Below are 15,330 nucleotides of genomic sequence, written 5' to 3' on the forward strand. Positions count from 1 at the left end.
CTCCAGGTAGCCCAGGGCATACAACTTCATTGTGTTGCCCCTGTATTGAGCCCAATAGCTTATGCCTAACTAGACCATATCTTCAGCCCGTGTTTTGGGTCTGAGTCATGGTGACTGGGTGAAGGCCGTGGTAGCAGGCAAGGAGACAAAGTAACCTGAGTGATGGTTTGTCAAATAGACATGTAAACACTTGTATTCAACAATAGGGAAAGAATTACTGAAAGTTCACTGTTGTGGAAGTTTGTATTTCACCCAATGAAAATGAAACTGCTAGACTTCAAAAATGTAAATGCTTTGAGACTGTGTACCTCTTTATAAGGGGCACCTTCTGTAAGATTGATGACGTAGCTCACTGTTGGCCCAAGTTCCTCTTTTAAAAGAAATCTGTTAATTGATGAATGGCTAACACTGAATGAAAAAATATACCAAGATGATAGTTCAGAGGCCACAGTTCTGATGCTCATGAATATCTTCTCCATAGAGGCTATTCATTCGTGTCTATATCACAGCACACTAAAGGAGGATATCAAGGTCAGTTGTGTAGAAGCTTTGTTTATTTTACACTGCAGTTGTAATTCTACTGTTCTACACTTCTATGGGATACTTAAGATTTAATATATTTAACAGCCTGCTAAAAGTGTAAAACATACTTGGCAATTTAAACAAAATTATAGTATAAAATCAGATTTAAGGATATATTTTTAGTAGTAGAATGAAATCACTTGCTTCCATCATCAGACTTTTTTTTTGCATGATTATAATACATAGTGAACAGACAGATAACTGGCTTTAGTAAATTGTAGCATTTAGCATTGTGAACCTAACAGATTGTTCTTGACTTTTTGTTACAGCCGAGTCGGGTTCCACTTTGTCATCCCAGCATAGTGGTACAACAAGTCCTGATCTCTTCGATTCTCAGTCCACGAACATGACATCAAGCAAACAAAGTGCAGCTCGGAAAACCCCCGAGTCTTTCTTGGGGCCCAATGCAGCCTTGGTGAATTTGGATTCATTGGTGTCTAAGCCGCAGCAGCCTGTTCCGTCATTGAATCCGTTCTTAGCGCCAGGTATGTCTCAATACATCCTTTTCCAATATATAACTTTGTTTATATCCTGTCTTCCAAATTTGTTCTTGTAGAAGAAACTCTACTCACCTCTGGTGCACATAGCGCAATCTAAATCTTGTACTTCCTGGCTTGCTTGCCATCCTAGACTAGTTTGGCCAGCAGGATTTGCTCTGTTGCAGTTAGGAGGGAAAGGCAGCATGGTCTTGTGGAAAGGTAATGGACTGATACATGGAAGGATTTGGGTTCTAGTCCTGGCTCTTGTGGGGGGCAGTGACCTCAACTCTCATTATTATTTATTTTTGTATTACTGTAGCACCTACGAGCCCCAGTCATGAACTAGGACCCCATTGTGCTAGGTGTTACACCAAACCAGAACAAGACAGTCCCTACCCATAAGCGTTTACAATCCAGTTATAATACAAGAGAGTACAAATGGGGGAATACGAAGAAACAATGAGTCCATATTGTTTAAATAGACAAGACGGACATAGGGCGGGGGAAGCGGTAGAACACACAAGCATAGTGAACAATGTGATGGCAGCAAATGGCATGGTAGTTCCATGATTTTTTTGGCCTGTTTCCCCTCAAACATCTTGTTTGTTTACATCAGAAGCTCTTTGAGGCTGTGAATCTTGTTCTATGAGTTTGTTTGCTGTCCAGTCCAGTGGGGCCCATCTTGGTTGGTACCTAGGCGCTACTGTTACACAAATAATAAATACTAGTACCCTCCTTTGTTTGTATCATCCTAAGCCTTCATAGTCTTTTCCTATTCTTAGTCTAGTCCTGTAGGGCTGGACCCTGAGAGAAACTATCAACTTCAGTGGGAGTTGCAGCTGTTGAGCAGGCATTGGCTAGCCATGTGTGCATCTTGCCTCTCAAACATGAACATAAATGCTAAAAATAATATATTCAGTCAAAAGTATGAAAACATTCTGCCCAAAGCCTTTCTCTCCCCCCACTCCCCCAACACCTAACAAAAGAAAAATTAAACCAAACAAAAAATCCCACCTAAAGCCTGGACTCTTTCACGCAGAATATGCCTGTGGCCCCCTTAATTCTGAATTGCATTAAAATATCAAAACTATATTGCACAGACTATGTTAAAGCCCACTAGGTAGCTCCGAGTGCACACCAACAGGGTTTACACAGACCAATTAATGCACAACACATTAGTGCGCTTCAGAAATCACAAGCCCTTAAGTTCCAAAGTTCCCAAGGCACTTTTGAAAATGGGACTTAGAAACTTGCATTGCTTTGCCCAGATCTACACTATAGACTTACGTTGGTATAACTGCATCTCTCAGAGATGTGAAAAATGACTAGATTTAACCCCTGGTGTAGACAGCACTACGTCAGTGGGAGGGCATCCCACATCAACAAAGGTACCGCCTCTCGTGGAGGTGGATCAACTATGCTGACAAGAGAAGCTCTCCTCTTGGCGTACAGTAAAACCTCAAAGATACGAACACCACAGTTACAGACTGACCGGTCAACCAGACACCATGTGAAACTGGACATAACCAATCAGGCAACAGCGGAGACCAAAAAAAAAAAAAAAGCAAATACTGTACTGTGCCTGTATTATATCTTAAAGGTAGGCACATCTCAGCTGCCTGTCCCCACCCCTACCCTGAACACCACACCCGGGGCACCCACTTACAGCTAGGAGTTGAAGATGCTGAGATTCCAGGCAAAGCTGTGAGTCCCTGCTGCCAGCCTAAGGCAGTGGGAGCGGGAGCAGGAGCAGCACTGGGGGTGGCACTGCTTTCCTGTAAGCTGTGGGTACTGTTTTCACTCCCCCTCCCCTGGCTGGGGGGAGGTTGGGAGGCTGTTTTTTCACACTCCCACCCCTCCAGGAGGGGGACATGCTGTTTTCACCTCCACCCCATCCCCACCCCAGTTGGGAGGAGGACAAGCTTGCTCTGAAATAAGTTGCCTGCAGGGAAGCTGCGTAGGCTGCCTCTGGAACCTGGTCTCAAGTGTGAACTGCCGGCGCTGTGTTTTTGTTCAGAGTTACAAACATCTCCAAGTTATGGACAGCCTTCATTCCTGCGGTTCTACTGTAGCAGCATTGTCACTGAAGCGCTATAGCAGCAGTATTCTAAGTGTGGACCTGACTGTAAGCTCTTCTGATGAGTTCACCATCAGCCTTCTCTCTACAAAATCTGTTTTTGTCGTCAGTATCTCCCCCCCTGCCCTGGTTCCATTCTCCAGGCAATTTTATTGAAGACCTGGGAAATGACTGTTTTCATTAATGCTGCCAGCAGTAACAGAGTGCAAACTGGTAAGGGGAGGCGAAGCCTGGAAAAAACCTTCGTGCTCACTCCAGTCCACATTTTAGTAGGATGAGACAGTGCCATAAATAGGTCATCCCTGAAATAACCTCAGCTGATCAAAAAGAAACCCTTGGTGTACTTGGAAACTAATCTGCTCTCGTAGCTCTCCTGCAAAAAGGTTTGTACTGTAGTAGCATTTATGACTCTTTATTTATGGTAAAGACTAAGTGGTGTTGCCACGGTAAACAAATGGGAATAAACACTTACGTTAGTATCTTTATGTGCACTGACATTTCTATACATGGTAACCTGGGGTGTGTTAAGATTATTTAAAATGGTGGTAATTTGTCTTAAAATATTTTTTAAAAAATATTTGTTTATGAAATTCCTTAAAATATTGGGGAAAACAGAATGAACAATGGTTCTGAGCAGTTTAGCACTATTCAGCAACAGGAAGTCTACATATCTGTCAAGTTTACAAGGGGTCACTGGGCCATCCAAATAAGTCTAAACATCTATGGTATAAAGAATGTGTATTGTTGGCAGTGGATCAAAGACTTTGAATGCTGGGAAAATTCTTTGCTTTTTCCAGCTTTACTGTAATTCAGAACCGGCTTGTTTACATTATGAATTCCTGACAAATCTCGGCTCCAATACCTGAACAGCTTCTAAAACTGAGTGAAATGGCTGAAATCTTGGGAGCAGAGGAAGGGAGAACAAATTTATAGTAGCCTAAGTGCAATAAATGAATAAAAATAACCTGCAATTATCTGTTGCAGTATAGCCTCAGATGTCATGTTCAGACACACTCCTGATTGATTGAATTCAGAATCTGTTTGTACAACTCATCTTACAGAAAATTGAAAACTACTCATCGGTGTTGTGGTATCCTGCTGGCATTCATAAAGATATAGTGGGACAAATTCTAATTATATGTCCACTGAAGTAAATGGAATTTGTGCCACTGAGAGAGAGGTGGCCCAGTATATGTCAATGGTATTGTAAAAGAGATTTTCATTAGAAGTGGCATTTGTTCTTTTGGTTTTTTTGTGTGGGGGGGGGGCAGTATTGTGTAACTCTACCTTATCTGTAAATATACATGGCATGCCTGCAAAACCTTGACCTCTTTTGGAGCTGCATTCTTTTTTTTTTCTCTTTTCAAATTAGGGACAGCTACAGCACCAACTCCAATCAACCCCTTCCAAGTGAATCAGCCCCAGCCCCTCACACTAAATCAGATGAGAGCAAGTCCAGTGATGGGCACAAGTCCTTCTTTTAATGCTGTGCCAGCAATGAACATGGAGCCAATACCTCTGTCTTCCATGGCACCAGTGGCTGTGGGAATGGCGCCGTTACCAGCTATGGGCACCATGGCATCTATCACTCGAATGGGCCAGGGGATGAACATGAACATTGCAGGATCAATGACCCAGCCTCTTCATAGTACGGGAATCCCTCCATCGGCATCCCAGCCCACAAATACAACTAACCCTTTCCTCCTATAAAGACCCAATCGAAGGAACTTTCTTTTCATAATGTTTCCAAGCTGAAGTCTTTGGGGGAAAATGAACAGGATCTGCTTGGACTGAATGGCGTGTAAGCGACTTGGAAGTAGATTTGCAGTTTACAGTTACGAACTTTGAAGAGTTGTCTATACTTACCAGTTAATCTAAATCTAGTCTTTGCTACAGATGGTACCTTACTTTGGCTTGTTGAGCATTACATGAAATGTTCAGACTTTTCGCCAAAGTTAGATTATGTCCATTTTGTTACTTTGTTAACCATTTCAATACACTTTCTAGGGAGAACCTGCCATTTTAAACTCCATTTGCTATTTTGTAGATGTCAGATGATGTGCTGGATCCTAAAATTACTATTACCTACAGCTGTTCATATGATAGACCTGAGACTTGGAGTGCTAGTGAATGGTTTTGCACATAACTATATACAGTTCTAGACTGTTGGTTCACCCATAGTCCTTATTCTTAGAAGAGGGCCCAGAAGGCTGGTTTTACGCATTAAACATTGCAACACAAAATCTCACCACTTTCTCGGCGGTTTGACTGACAAAGCAGGCTTGTCTCGAAAGGAAAAAAAGCTGAAGAAAATTGTCAAGTTGTCAAGTATAATGTGTGCTGTTGTATGCAGTATTGCATTTGTACACTACTATCTAAGGACTGTAAGGAACTTCCTGTGAGTGGCATGCTGCACTCGTGCTAAATGAGTGTTCTGCTCTGTGCTTGTCCAGTAGTGACTTTGTTTGGAAGTGCTTGTGTGTATTTTATTTTTATTTGACTTACAATGTGAGACGAAAGAAAAACACAATACAGTGGGACAACTTTGAATTCAGTTTCACCGGGGCAAGCTTTAAAACTAATTCAGGCTTAACCTTGCTATATGCAGTTACACTTTTGCACATATTTTGTTTTTAGTACAGTTTCATATTTGAGTTTGCAGAATAACCTAATAGTCATTTTTTTTTGCTAATTTTTTATAATGTGGTTATTATTTAACTGTCTAGTTTTGATAGACTTTTATCAGGTCAGGCTGAAAAATTAAGATATTGGCCAATGTCATTTTTTATGGTTGAATGCCCTCCTTTTATTTATGCTTTTAGCTCTTTGTTTCTGTAAAGAAAATGTAAAAGGGAAGATTAACACTAAAATATTTTATTTTTGAATTAAGACTTTGTAATGAAATTTTAAAACAAATTCTCATGACTAATTACTTTTTAGAGGAAATGAATTTGAACATATGACTTAAGACTACATTTAGAAAACACTAATGCTGCCTTTCCTTTAATTTACTCGCCATTTTCTGATGATTACCAACATGAACAAACTGCTAGCCTCTTTAAGAAAATCATGAGGCTGTTTTTCTTTTTGTAATAGTGACTTCTGGAAATTTTCAAAATTCTAAATCTATGAAAGTGGCTCATTAATCTGATTTTTTTTTTTAAACTAAAGGTGCACTCCATGTCAGTGACTGGTTCCATTTACAACTGTTAATTTAAACTGAACTATATAGTTTTAACTCAAATGTCTTGGATTCATCAGCACTAAACTATGCGCAGGTTTCAGTCAGCGTTACTGGTATAAATCCGGCCGTCTCTAAGATGGCAACATTTTAAAAGCGCTGCTTTCACATGGTATGCAAACATACACCGGGCACATTTAGGGGAATATCCTAGAGCTTGTAACTTCTTCAATTGGGGCATCTCTGCATATGAACTGATGTCCTTTTTGGTGGCCTTTCCCTGGATTACGAAAAAGCTGAAACAAATTAATGGCAGAGCTCCACTTTCTGGTGTAATTATACTATGTGGATTGTAACAGCCCCATTAGTGTGCCATAAAAAGGAAGGACTGATTGGTGTGAAAGGAACGGGATTTGTATGCTTTTGCCAGAGTAAAACGGGCTGAAAATCCATCCTAACTGGGGTACGGTCACACATTTTAGATGTGTAGGTTGGAGTAGATCTCAGTGTACGGAAAGCTAAGTGCATGGATTGTTCTATCCTCTTGTTGCTATTGGGTTTACAAATAGGATTCAGAATATTAACCTGCTCTCATTTTATATAGGAGGGAAAACGACTGTCCACACCCAGAAAGTCTTCAAAAACCAAATCATTCATGTTGTCTTTCAAAATAAGGAAGAAAAGACTTTTTGGACGTTATTAATCAATATAGGCCAGGAAGAGCATAATTATTGCTAGCAGTAGGAACTTTTACAGGTTGTGATATAAGCAAATGAAAAAAATTATTTCCAATTGGTCTGTGGCAAGATCACTCCATGTTGTTTTCAGTTTAATTTTCTCAACTATGGAGTTAGTTCATTTGATATTTTCCCAGGCTTTAGTCAGTCAGTTGCTTGTATGTGCAAAGTGTAGATGAGGGCATTATCCATCAGCCAACAGGTTCTGACTGCAACCTCCGAAATACTTTAGATAGCTTCATTTGGAGGCAGGATGGAGCTGGTCATATTTTGTAATTCTTTGAAAATCATCTGCAGCTCAGAGTAATGAGCTATCCTCAAGGAGTGATAAAAATTTACTATTGGCCTGGTAGGGAACTTACATGCCCTGGTTGAATGAAGCTGCTGAGTGGCAAATTGTAGATTTTACCAGCCCACTTTTGTAAGAGCGATACTACTTTTTACATACATTGCACAGGAAACCATGACAAGGCACCCTGTGTCTGAGTCGTGATAAGCACGTCTCATGGTGCTACAGAGCGCTTGGCCAATCCCCAGCCTGAAGTGTGTGTTGGGATACGAAATCAAATAAAAATGAGAACATGCAGATGGTTTGGTAAATATCTTTTTGTTTCTTAGATAGCAGGCATCCCTGTGTCTGCAAAGATCTCATGCATACCGGTGGCATATAAACAACAATGAAAGGTGGTTTCTGCCCTAGCCAATCAAAGCATCAGTTGTGTCCAGAATGTTAAATCCATTTCATGGTCATCAGTGGTTAAACTGATTTTCTTTTCTTTTCTTTTCTTTTTTGTTTTGATGGAGCACATTACGTGTACCTGATCTCATTCACACTCCCATTTCTCCAGACACCCTCTTCTCTCCGAGATAATACGGTGCTTTTGATTTAAAATGTTAGTATCCCAAAATAGCCTTACTGGTCAAATTGACCAAAGATAAATAGTGTTAATTATTTTGTAAAAGCATCTTGGTATAATTTTAAGCCCAAAAATAAGCTCAGTTATTTATTCAGTTTTATACTATGTAAAAACTAAACTGTCTTGAGGGGACCGGGAAGGGAGACCATAGTGGGTTGTGCTGTTTACAGTCTCTTTGAAGTCCCATAGCTAAGACCGCTTTTGTTATCCATCTTCCCTTTACTGTTGCCGTTTCTACTGTGTACTGTATGTATTAATATTGCACAAATTGTGGAGAAATAGACGATTTATTTTTCACAGCAGAATCTCACAAAACTCGCTTCCTTTACAAGTGTTAGAATTGAAATATTTACCAAACTGTTTTCATAATACTGGGAGCAGGCTGCTTTTTATGAATTTGTGCTGACTATTGACATTATTTACTGTATAAATATAATTTATCATTTGTACTATTGTATCATAATGTTCTGTATCTGTCATTTTTTTCCCTAGTGATGTCACACAAATGTGATATTTAATAATGCCATCAGAACAGTGGAATGACAAGGGGTTTGTAGGTGACTGGTCAGAATTAAAATTGTATTGCTTATATCCTAGAGTTGCGTTCCTTTTCTACTCAAGTGTAGCGTTCGCATCCCATTTAAAAGGGAGACATTTTTAAAAGGATGTCATTTTAGGATGTGGTCCAGTATTCATGGAAGTCAATGGGTTGGATCCGACCTTGAAAAGCCTAAGGTAAAAATCCAGATCCTAGGCTAAAGCTAACAATGGTTTAGAGCAGTTGTCCCCAACCTTTTTTGTCTGGCAGGCGCTGGACGACGAGCCACCAAGGGCCGTGGCCGGTGGACGAGCATCCGCCGAAATGCCGCCGAGGAGCGGAAACGTCAAAAGGGCGACACCTCTTCATGACGCTGCTTTTCGGCGGCAACGCCTCTTGACGTTGCTGCTTTTTGGCGGCATTTCGGCGGATGCTTGTCCGCAGGCCAGTACACAGGCGCAGGCAGGTGCCCCGGCAGGTGCCATGGCGCCCGCGGGCACTGCGTTGGGGACCACTGGTTTAGAGTAACAGTTCTCGTATTTGTGAGTCTGGCTTCCCTTGCAGGTTTTGGTGTCTTTCATGGTCAGAAGCAGCAAGCCCTGGGGAAAAATGAGTATTTTTTAAAGAGACCATCCTCATTTAGTTCAGATTCAGTGGAGTCCTTGGTAATCCAGTCAAACAGAAATATTGGTCGCCTGGCCCTAGCCATGTGGCTAAAATGCTATTCTAAATTGCACCATCTTTTACAGAACATTTTCAAAGGGATATTTACCTGTTACATCAGAAGAGGCCTGAATATACCAAGGGTGAAATGTTAAAAATCTGGTGAAGCCTTGTTCAGGGCCATCTGTTTTCACAGAATTGGGGCCAGGGATCGTTCAGGGGCAGAAGCCAACCACTCTCCAACATGCAGTAGGAAAAAACTGGGCAGGCTAGTCCATAATTTGTCCACTATGGGACAACATGCCCCTTTCTCAGTGGCCAGTACCATACCCCTGTGGCTGAGGATGGGTGCGGGACTTTGATATGGAGCCTGTAAGTTAGAAAGGCAACGTGCTGGCTTTGTTGGAGACTTTACTGATAGAAAATTCAGAGTGAATAATAGCCTAGAACGTTTTCCAAGTCTCCCCGTGCTTGCACTGTACACACGATGTGCGATTAAAAGGAGTATTATCAAGCAGGCTAGGAGGTCAGGTAATAAGGGTGTATGTTGAAGCAAAGATAGATGCAAGATTGAGAGCAGTGAGTCTCAAACTTTTTTACTGGTGACCCCTTTCACATCTCAAGCCGCTGAGTGTGACCCCCCCAATAAATTAAACACACTGTTTAATATATTTAACACCATTATAAATGCTGGAAGCAAGCGGAGTTTGGGGTGGAGGTTGACCACTTGCGGCCCCCCATGTAATGACCTCGTGACCCCCTGAGTGGTCCCAATCCCCAGTTTGAGACCCCCCTGATCAAGAGGGATGTAGAGGAGGGAGGGAAAGTTTGGCATGAGTCTATGCAGCATCTTGAAGGCTGCAAAGGAGAATTTTGTACTGGACTCAGCGACGTGCAAGGAATGCATGGGCATGATGCGCACTCACATCGGCGGCTGTCGCTCCCCATGTTCACAGTCCTTTGTATGGATCCTGTCTTTAGTGTTGGCGTTGCCCATTGATGACCTTAACTGAAGTGGCCTAGCAGACCTGTTAGCCCCGAGCCTGCCTCCATTTGCCTGGTGACTTCAGTTTCTAATGCAGGATGTTCTAAATGGAAGTGTACTTCATTACCAGGCCGTTTCAAGAGCTCTCTGGCAGGAAACCCTCCACGTTTCCTGTAGTCGCTGCTTGCTGCTGATCAGCAATCAGCTAATGTTAAAATTGCTGTTAGGAATTCTCTTGTTAGGAAGGAGCGGGGGTGGGAAGGAAGAAATGTCAGTTTTCTATGTAACATCTTGTCTCACGTTGTAGAGGGTAGGCCCTTAAAAGCTGCTGGCACCTGTGCCTGTAGATGTGAATATTCCACAAATCCATCACCACAGTGACATTCCAATTCCCCTGTGGCACCTCTGCTCACCTCTTTGATTCATTTGACTTCAGTCTCTGCATGTGAAATGAACCGATGAACAAGCCATCTGCTACCAAAGATGCCAGCCCAGATATCTTTCACTTCTGGGGCTGTTTGTTCTCACATGTCACTTACCTTCTGCTCCTATGGACAGTGATTCTACTGTGTGTTCATAATTCCCCTGGCCATTTTCCCCTTCTTGTGAATGCTCTTTGCTGTTCTGCTTTGGTGCCCATCCCAGCCCCTGATATTTCTGTCATGTGCTCTACTGTGGGAATACATTTTCAATGCACATCAGCTAGGAATTGGGTCTATTTACATTGTTTGTTAAATCTTTCCTACAACAGGCCAGAGGTCCCAGTTATTTAGGAAGGGCTTGAATTGGAAATTTGACGGCTTATAGCATTTTAAAAAAAGCAACGGAGCACCACAGTCCTTTGCAAGCCAAAGGGGCTGCTGGGAAGAGCATGACTGAGTGGCTAGGGCAATGGAATGGAGGTCGGTTTTGTTCTGTTCCCAGCTCTTAGACCATGGGCAAGGCACTCACCCGCTGTTTCCATTTCTCCTTCTGTAAAAGGGGGTGTGTGATCATGTGTATTGTGGTAGCACCTCGGCGGCCCAAGCCAATGAAAAATGTTTTTATCAGTGGAAGAAAAGCGCTGAGGGTCTGTCTACACAGTAGCTAGACACCTGCAGATGGCCTGTGCGAGTTGACGGGGGCTGTGTGGAACCCTGCAGGATGGGAGAGTCCCTGAGCCTGGAATCCACCCAGCAATGAAACCTGAGTCGGCTGGCACAGGCCAGCCCTGGGTTTTCCTTTGCTGTGTGGGCACACCCGGGGTTATCATAAAGCTCCCCCCTCATTAACACTTCTGCTTAAAATATCTTCCTCCCTCACAGTTACATTAGCATCATTGTTCTGTTGGTTTTAAAATTGCATTTGACGCATTGCTGTGTTCGGTATCCTATCCTTAAGTCCGTGTGCATTGAGCTAACCGCAAATGCCTTAGGACTGTGGGAGCTAATACTTTGGCAAGACTTTCACAGCTGATTGCAATCTACTTTGAGACCATTGAACCGAGTTCACATGCATCACTGAGATTAAAAGCTGCTGCTTCTGAAGTAGGCTGGCAGCCTCCTTCTAGGTATATTTCACTGTCACATCTTTGAATTTGGACACTATTGATCTAATAAATACAGGAAGTTTATTTTAGAGCGAAGGATTATAAATGGCTAACCACCAACGTTGTACATGGTTGTAACGATCCCAGCTCGTAATGCATGACTGTCAATCGATTATAAACTGTAATTGCTGGGGGCGTGGTGTTTCAATGAATTTAAATACCCTGTCCCCATTCCCTTTGGTGCTTTAAAAATCCCTGGCAATTACCCATTACATTGGTTAATAGGCAGCAGTCTGGGATCGATAGGGGATTGGCAATCAACCAGTGTAATCCAGCTGAGTTTTCTGCAAAGGTCAAAATGGTAAATTGTAAGTGGCTAGGGGAATTGGAAATGACATGTACCGAGCAATCAGGTTCTGATAACACGAATGTAAAAGCTGTGCAGATCTTCAATTCCAGGATGTTTTTTAAAACAATTATAATCACAAAGATGCAATAATATAATTTTAACTTTTTGCTCTCAAGTTACCTGAGTGGGAACGTGGGAGCAGTTCTGAGATGAGGCTACTGGAATGGGGCATCTTCTAGCTTCAACAGAGGTGGGCCCAGGAAGGCTAGAAGAAACGAACTGCTAGAGATATGCAATGAAGTAATTGACATGATTTTCTCCCACTGGTATAATTTTAATAGAACTGTGTTATGGACCATCTTTCATGGCACAAGTGACCACCTCTTCAAAATTATAACTGTTTTGTAATATTTTATCCAAATAAATCCTTAAATCTCATTTGATGAAAAAACAATTTGTGATTTCTTGTGCCTCACAGTTTCAAGAGACTGTTTGAGGAGTAACTTCAGATCTTTTAAGTGATGCAGGAAAAAAGTTTTACTGGGTGTGTGTACTGAAGCTGCGATGGTACAAACTCGATCATACTTCATTTCAAGTGCCCCCCTCCCACGTGCGCGACTCCTTCTGCTTAATAATCTGTGCCAACTTGTATTTAGCTCAGACATGCTGCTTCCTTCCCCAGACCTAAAGAAGAGCTCTGTGTACCTCAAAGCCTGTATTTTCCACCAGCAGAAGTTGGTCCAATAAAAGTTATTACCTCGCCCACCGTCTCTCTCATAAGTGAATGAGCCAGGTTCACTCCACTTGTAAACCCAATGAATTACTGAAATCTTGGCTAACCGTGTAATGCTTTGCACTTCTATATAGCACATCTGAGTGGCGTATTCTCACACACTTTAGAAGCAATGAAGTATGGTAACGTCCACCTCTAGAGTAGAATGCCGCAGCTATTTACCAATGCACAGCATGTTTGGGGCAGGAAGTGGAGAATAGTATTGCAGTGCGTACAGATGAAACTGCAGGGGAAAACCAGGTAGTCAGGAAAGAATTACCCGATGCTATTTTAGCATTATGCATTTTAAAAGCACTATGGAAACATTACATTTCTCAGTGCTTGAGGTGAGTGATTTCCCATTCTCGGATGGAAAAATCGGCAGAGAATTTGATTTATACAAGGCCGCAATAAGGCAGCGCTAGAGTCAGGATTAGCATTGTGGGCTCCCAGCCCAACTCAACCTGAAATGTGACCAGTGTTAGCACCTCTGCTCTGACCCATAAAGCTCTGGGAACTTGAACTTTTGTGTGAGGACCTTGGTTTTGAAACTCACCTAAGTCTAGTATGTCTAGCAGGACCGTGTCTCCTGGGGCCATGCTTGGATATTGGCTCAGAAAGAAAGAGACGCCTAAAGAGGATTGGGATCCATGGATTAGAACCACAAACTGTCCTTCCTCTGTGGATAATGTTGAGACACGGTATAAAGCACATGATGCTCCAGCAATATTACAAGGCGTTGACTGTCTTGAACTCGCTATTAGTGCCTCATGGTGCAGAATAATATGATTAGCGACAGTGCCCATCAGCACTACAAAAACAGCCAAGCCTGGGGATCCAGTTAGAGCACATGTAAAAATTTGCAGTGCAAATGGGACCTCAGCAGTGCTCCGTAACTAGGCAATACCTTGTGCCTGGTTATGGTTCCTGTTTGCAGCATGGCCGGGTCCTGTCCGGATTTGAGATATTAACTCTGAAGGACCTTGGAGTATTGGTTGATCACAGGATGACTGAGCCGCCAATGTGATATGGCTGTTTAAAAAAGCTAATGCGGTTTTAGGATGTATCAGGCGACGTATTTCCAGCTAAGATAAGGAGGTGTTAGTACCATTATACAAGGCACTGGTGAGACCTCATCTGGAATATTGTGTGCAATTCTGGTCTCCCGTGTTTAAGAAGGATGAATTCAAACTGGAACAGATACAGAAAAGGGCTACTAGGATGATCTGAGGAATGGAAAACCTGTCTTATGAAAGGAGACTCAAAGAGCTTGGCTTGTTTAGCCTAACCAAAAGAAGGCTGAGGGAGGATATGATTGCTCTCTATAAATATATCAGAGGGATAAATATCAGGGAGGGAGAGGAATTATTAAGCTTAGTACCAATGTGGACACAAGAACAAATGGATATAAACTGGACACTAGGAAGTTTAGACTTGAAATTAGACGAAGGTTTCTAACCATTAGAGGAGTGAAGTTCTGGAACAGCCTTCCAAGGGGAGCAGTGGGGGCAAAAGACATATCTGGCTTCAAGACTAAGCTTGATAAGTTTAAGGATGGTATGATGGGATAGCCTAATTCTGGCAATTAATTTGGCAACTGATCTTTGATTATCAGCAGGTAAGTATGCCCAGTGGTCTGTGATGGGATGTTAGATGGGGAGGGATCTGAGTTACTACAGAGAATTCTTTCCTGGGTGCTGGCTGGTGAGTCTTGCCCACATGCTCAGGGTTTAGCTGATCACCATATTTGGGGTCGGGAAGGAATTTTCCTCCAGGGCAGATTGGCAGAGGCCCTGGGGTTTTTGCCTTCCTCTGCAGCATGGGGCACGGGTCACTTGCGGGAGGATTCTTTGCACCTTGAAGTCTTTTTAAACCATGATTTGAGGACTTCAGTAGCTCAGACATAGGTTACGGGGTTGATACAGGAGTGGGTGGGTGAGATTCTGTGGCCTGTGTTGTGTAGGAGGTCAGACTAGATGATCATAATGGTCCCTTCTGACCTTAAAGTCTGTGAGGTCAAGGGACAGCTTTGTTTTAACCAGGCACCCTGGCTGTTGTGTTTGCAGCATAGGAGGGGGGCCCCTCCTTTGCTTCAGTCCAGAATCTAGAACTTATTTTACAGATGGGGAAACTGAGGCAGAGAGAAGCCCGAATAGCTTGGGCTACACAGGAGATCTGTGGCAGAGCTAGGAACAGAACCCAGACCTGCTCCTGGAGAGGAAACGCAGCCCGGTGATTAGAGCGCTGGCCTGGGAGTTGGGACCCCAGGGCTCAGTTCCCTGCTCCGCCACAGATTTCCTGTGTGACCTTGGGCAAGCCACTTAGGCACAGTCCTCTAAGGTGTTCAGCCTCCTAACTCCCACTGGAGTCAATCCTTTGAGCAGCTGGGCCGAAGGGCAAGTCGATGCTGCAAGATTGTCGACTTAAGTTACGTCGCCGTACGGCCGCCGCAGTAATTACATTGTTGTGCAGCTCCACACTGCGCTCCTTGTGTGGGCGGTGTGGGTCCTCACCGGGCGCGC

General features: G+C 42.9%; 1 protein-coding gene across 3 annotated transcripts in view; it reads left to right on the forward strand.

The window, feature by feature from the left end:
* The window catches only part of EPN2 (epsin 2), a 63,531-nt gene extending 54,967 nt beyond the window's left edge, over window positions 1-8,564 (forward strand). For 2 of the 3 annotated variants that reach the window (XM_039492336.1, XM_039492335.1), the window contains exons 8-9: window positions 852-1,067; window positions 4,511-8,079. In XM_039492336.1, coding sequence (XP_039348270.1) covers window positions 852-1,067; window positions 4,511-4,848 — 554 coding nt within the window. In that variant the 3' untranslated portion in view covers window positions 4,849-8,079. Of the gene's footprint in view, window positions 1-851; window positions 1,068-4,510 lie in introns of all 3 variants that reach the window. The other variant, XM_039492337.1, reaches the window with a different exon arrangement.
* The last annotated feature ends 6,766 nt before the right edge of the window (window positions 8,565-15,330 follow it).

The sequence above is a fragment of the Mauremys reevesii genome, linkage group 10 (genome assembly GCF_016161935.1).
Source record: "Mauremys reevesii isolate NIE-2019 linkage group 10, ASM1616193v1, whole genome shotgun sequence".
Classification (NCBI taxonomy): domain Eukaryota; kingdom Metazoa; phylum Chordata; order Testudines; family Geoemydidae; genus Mauremys; species Mauremys reevesii.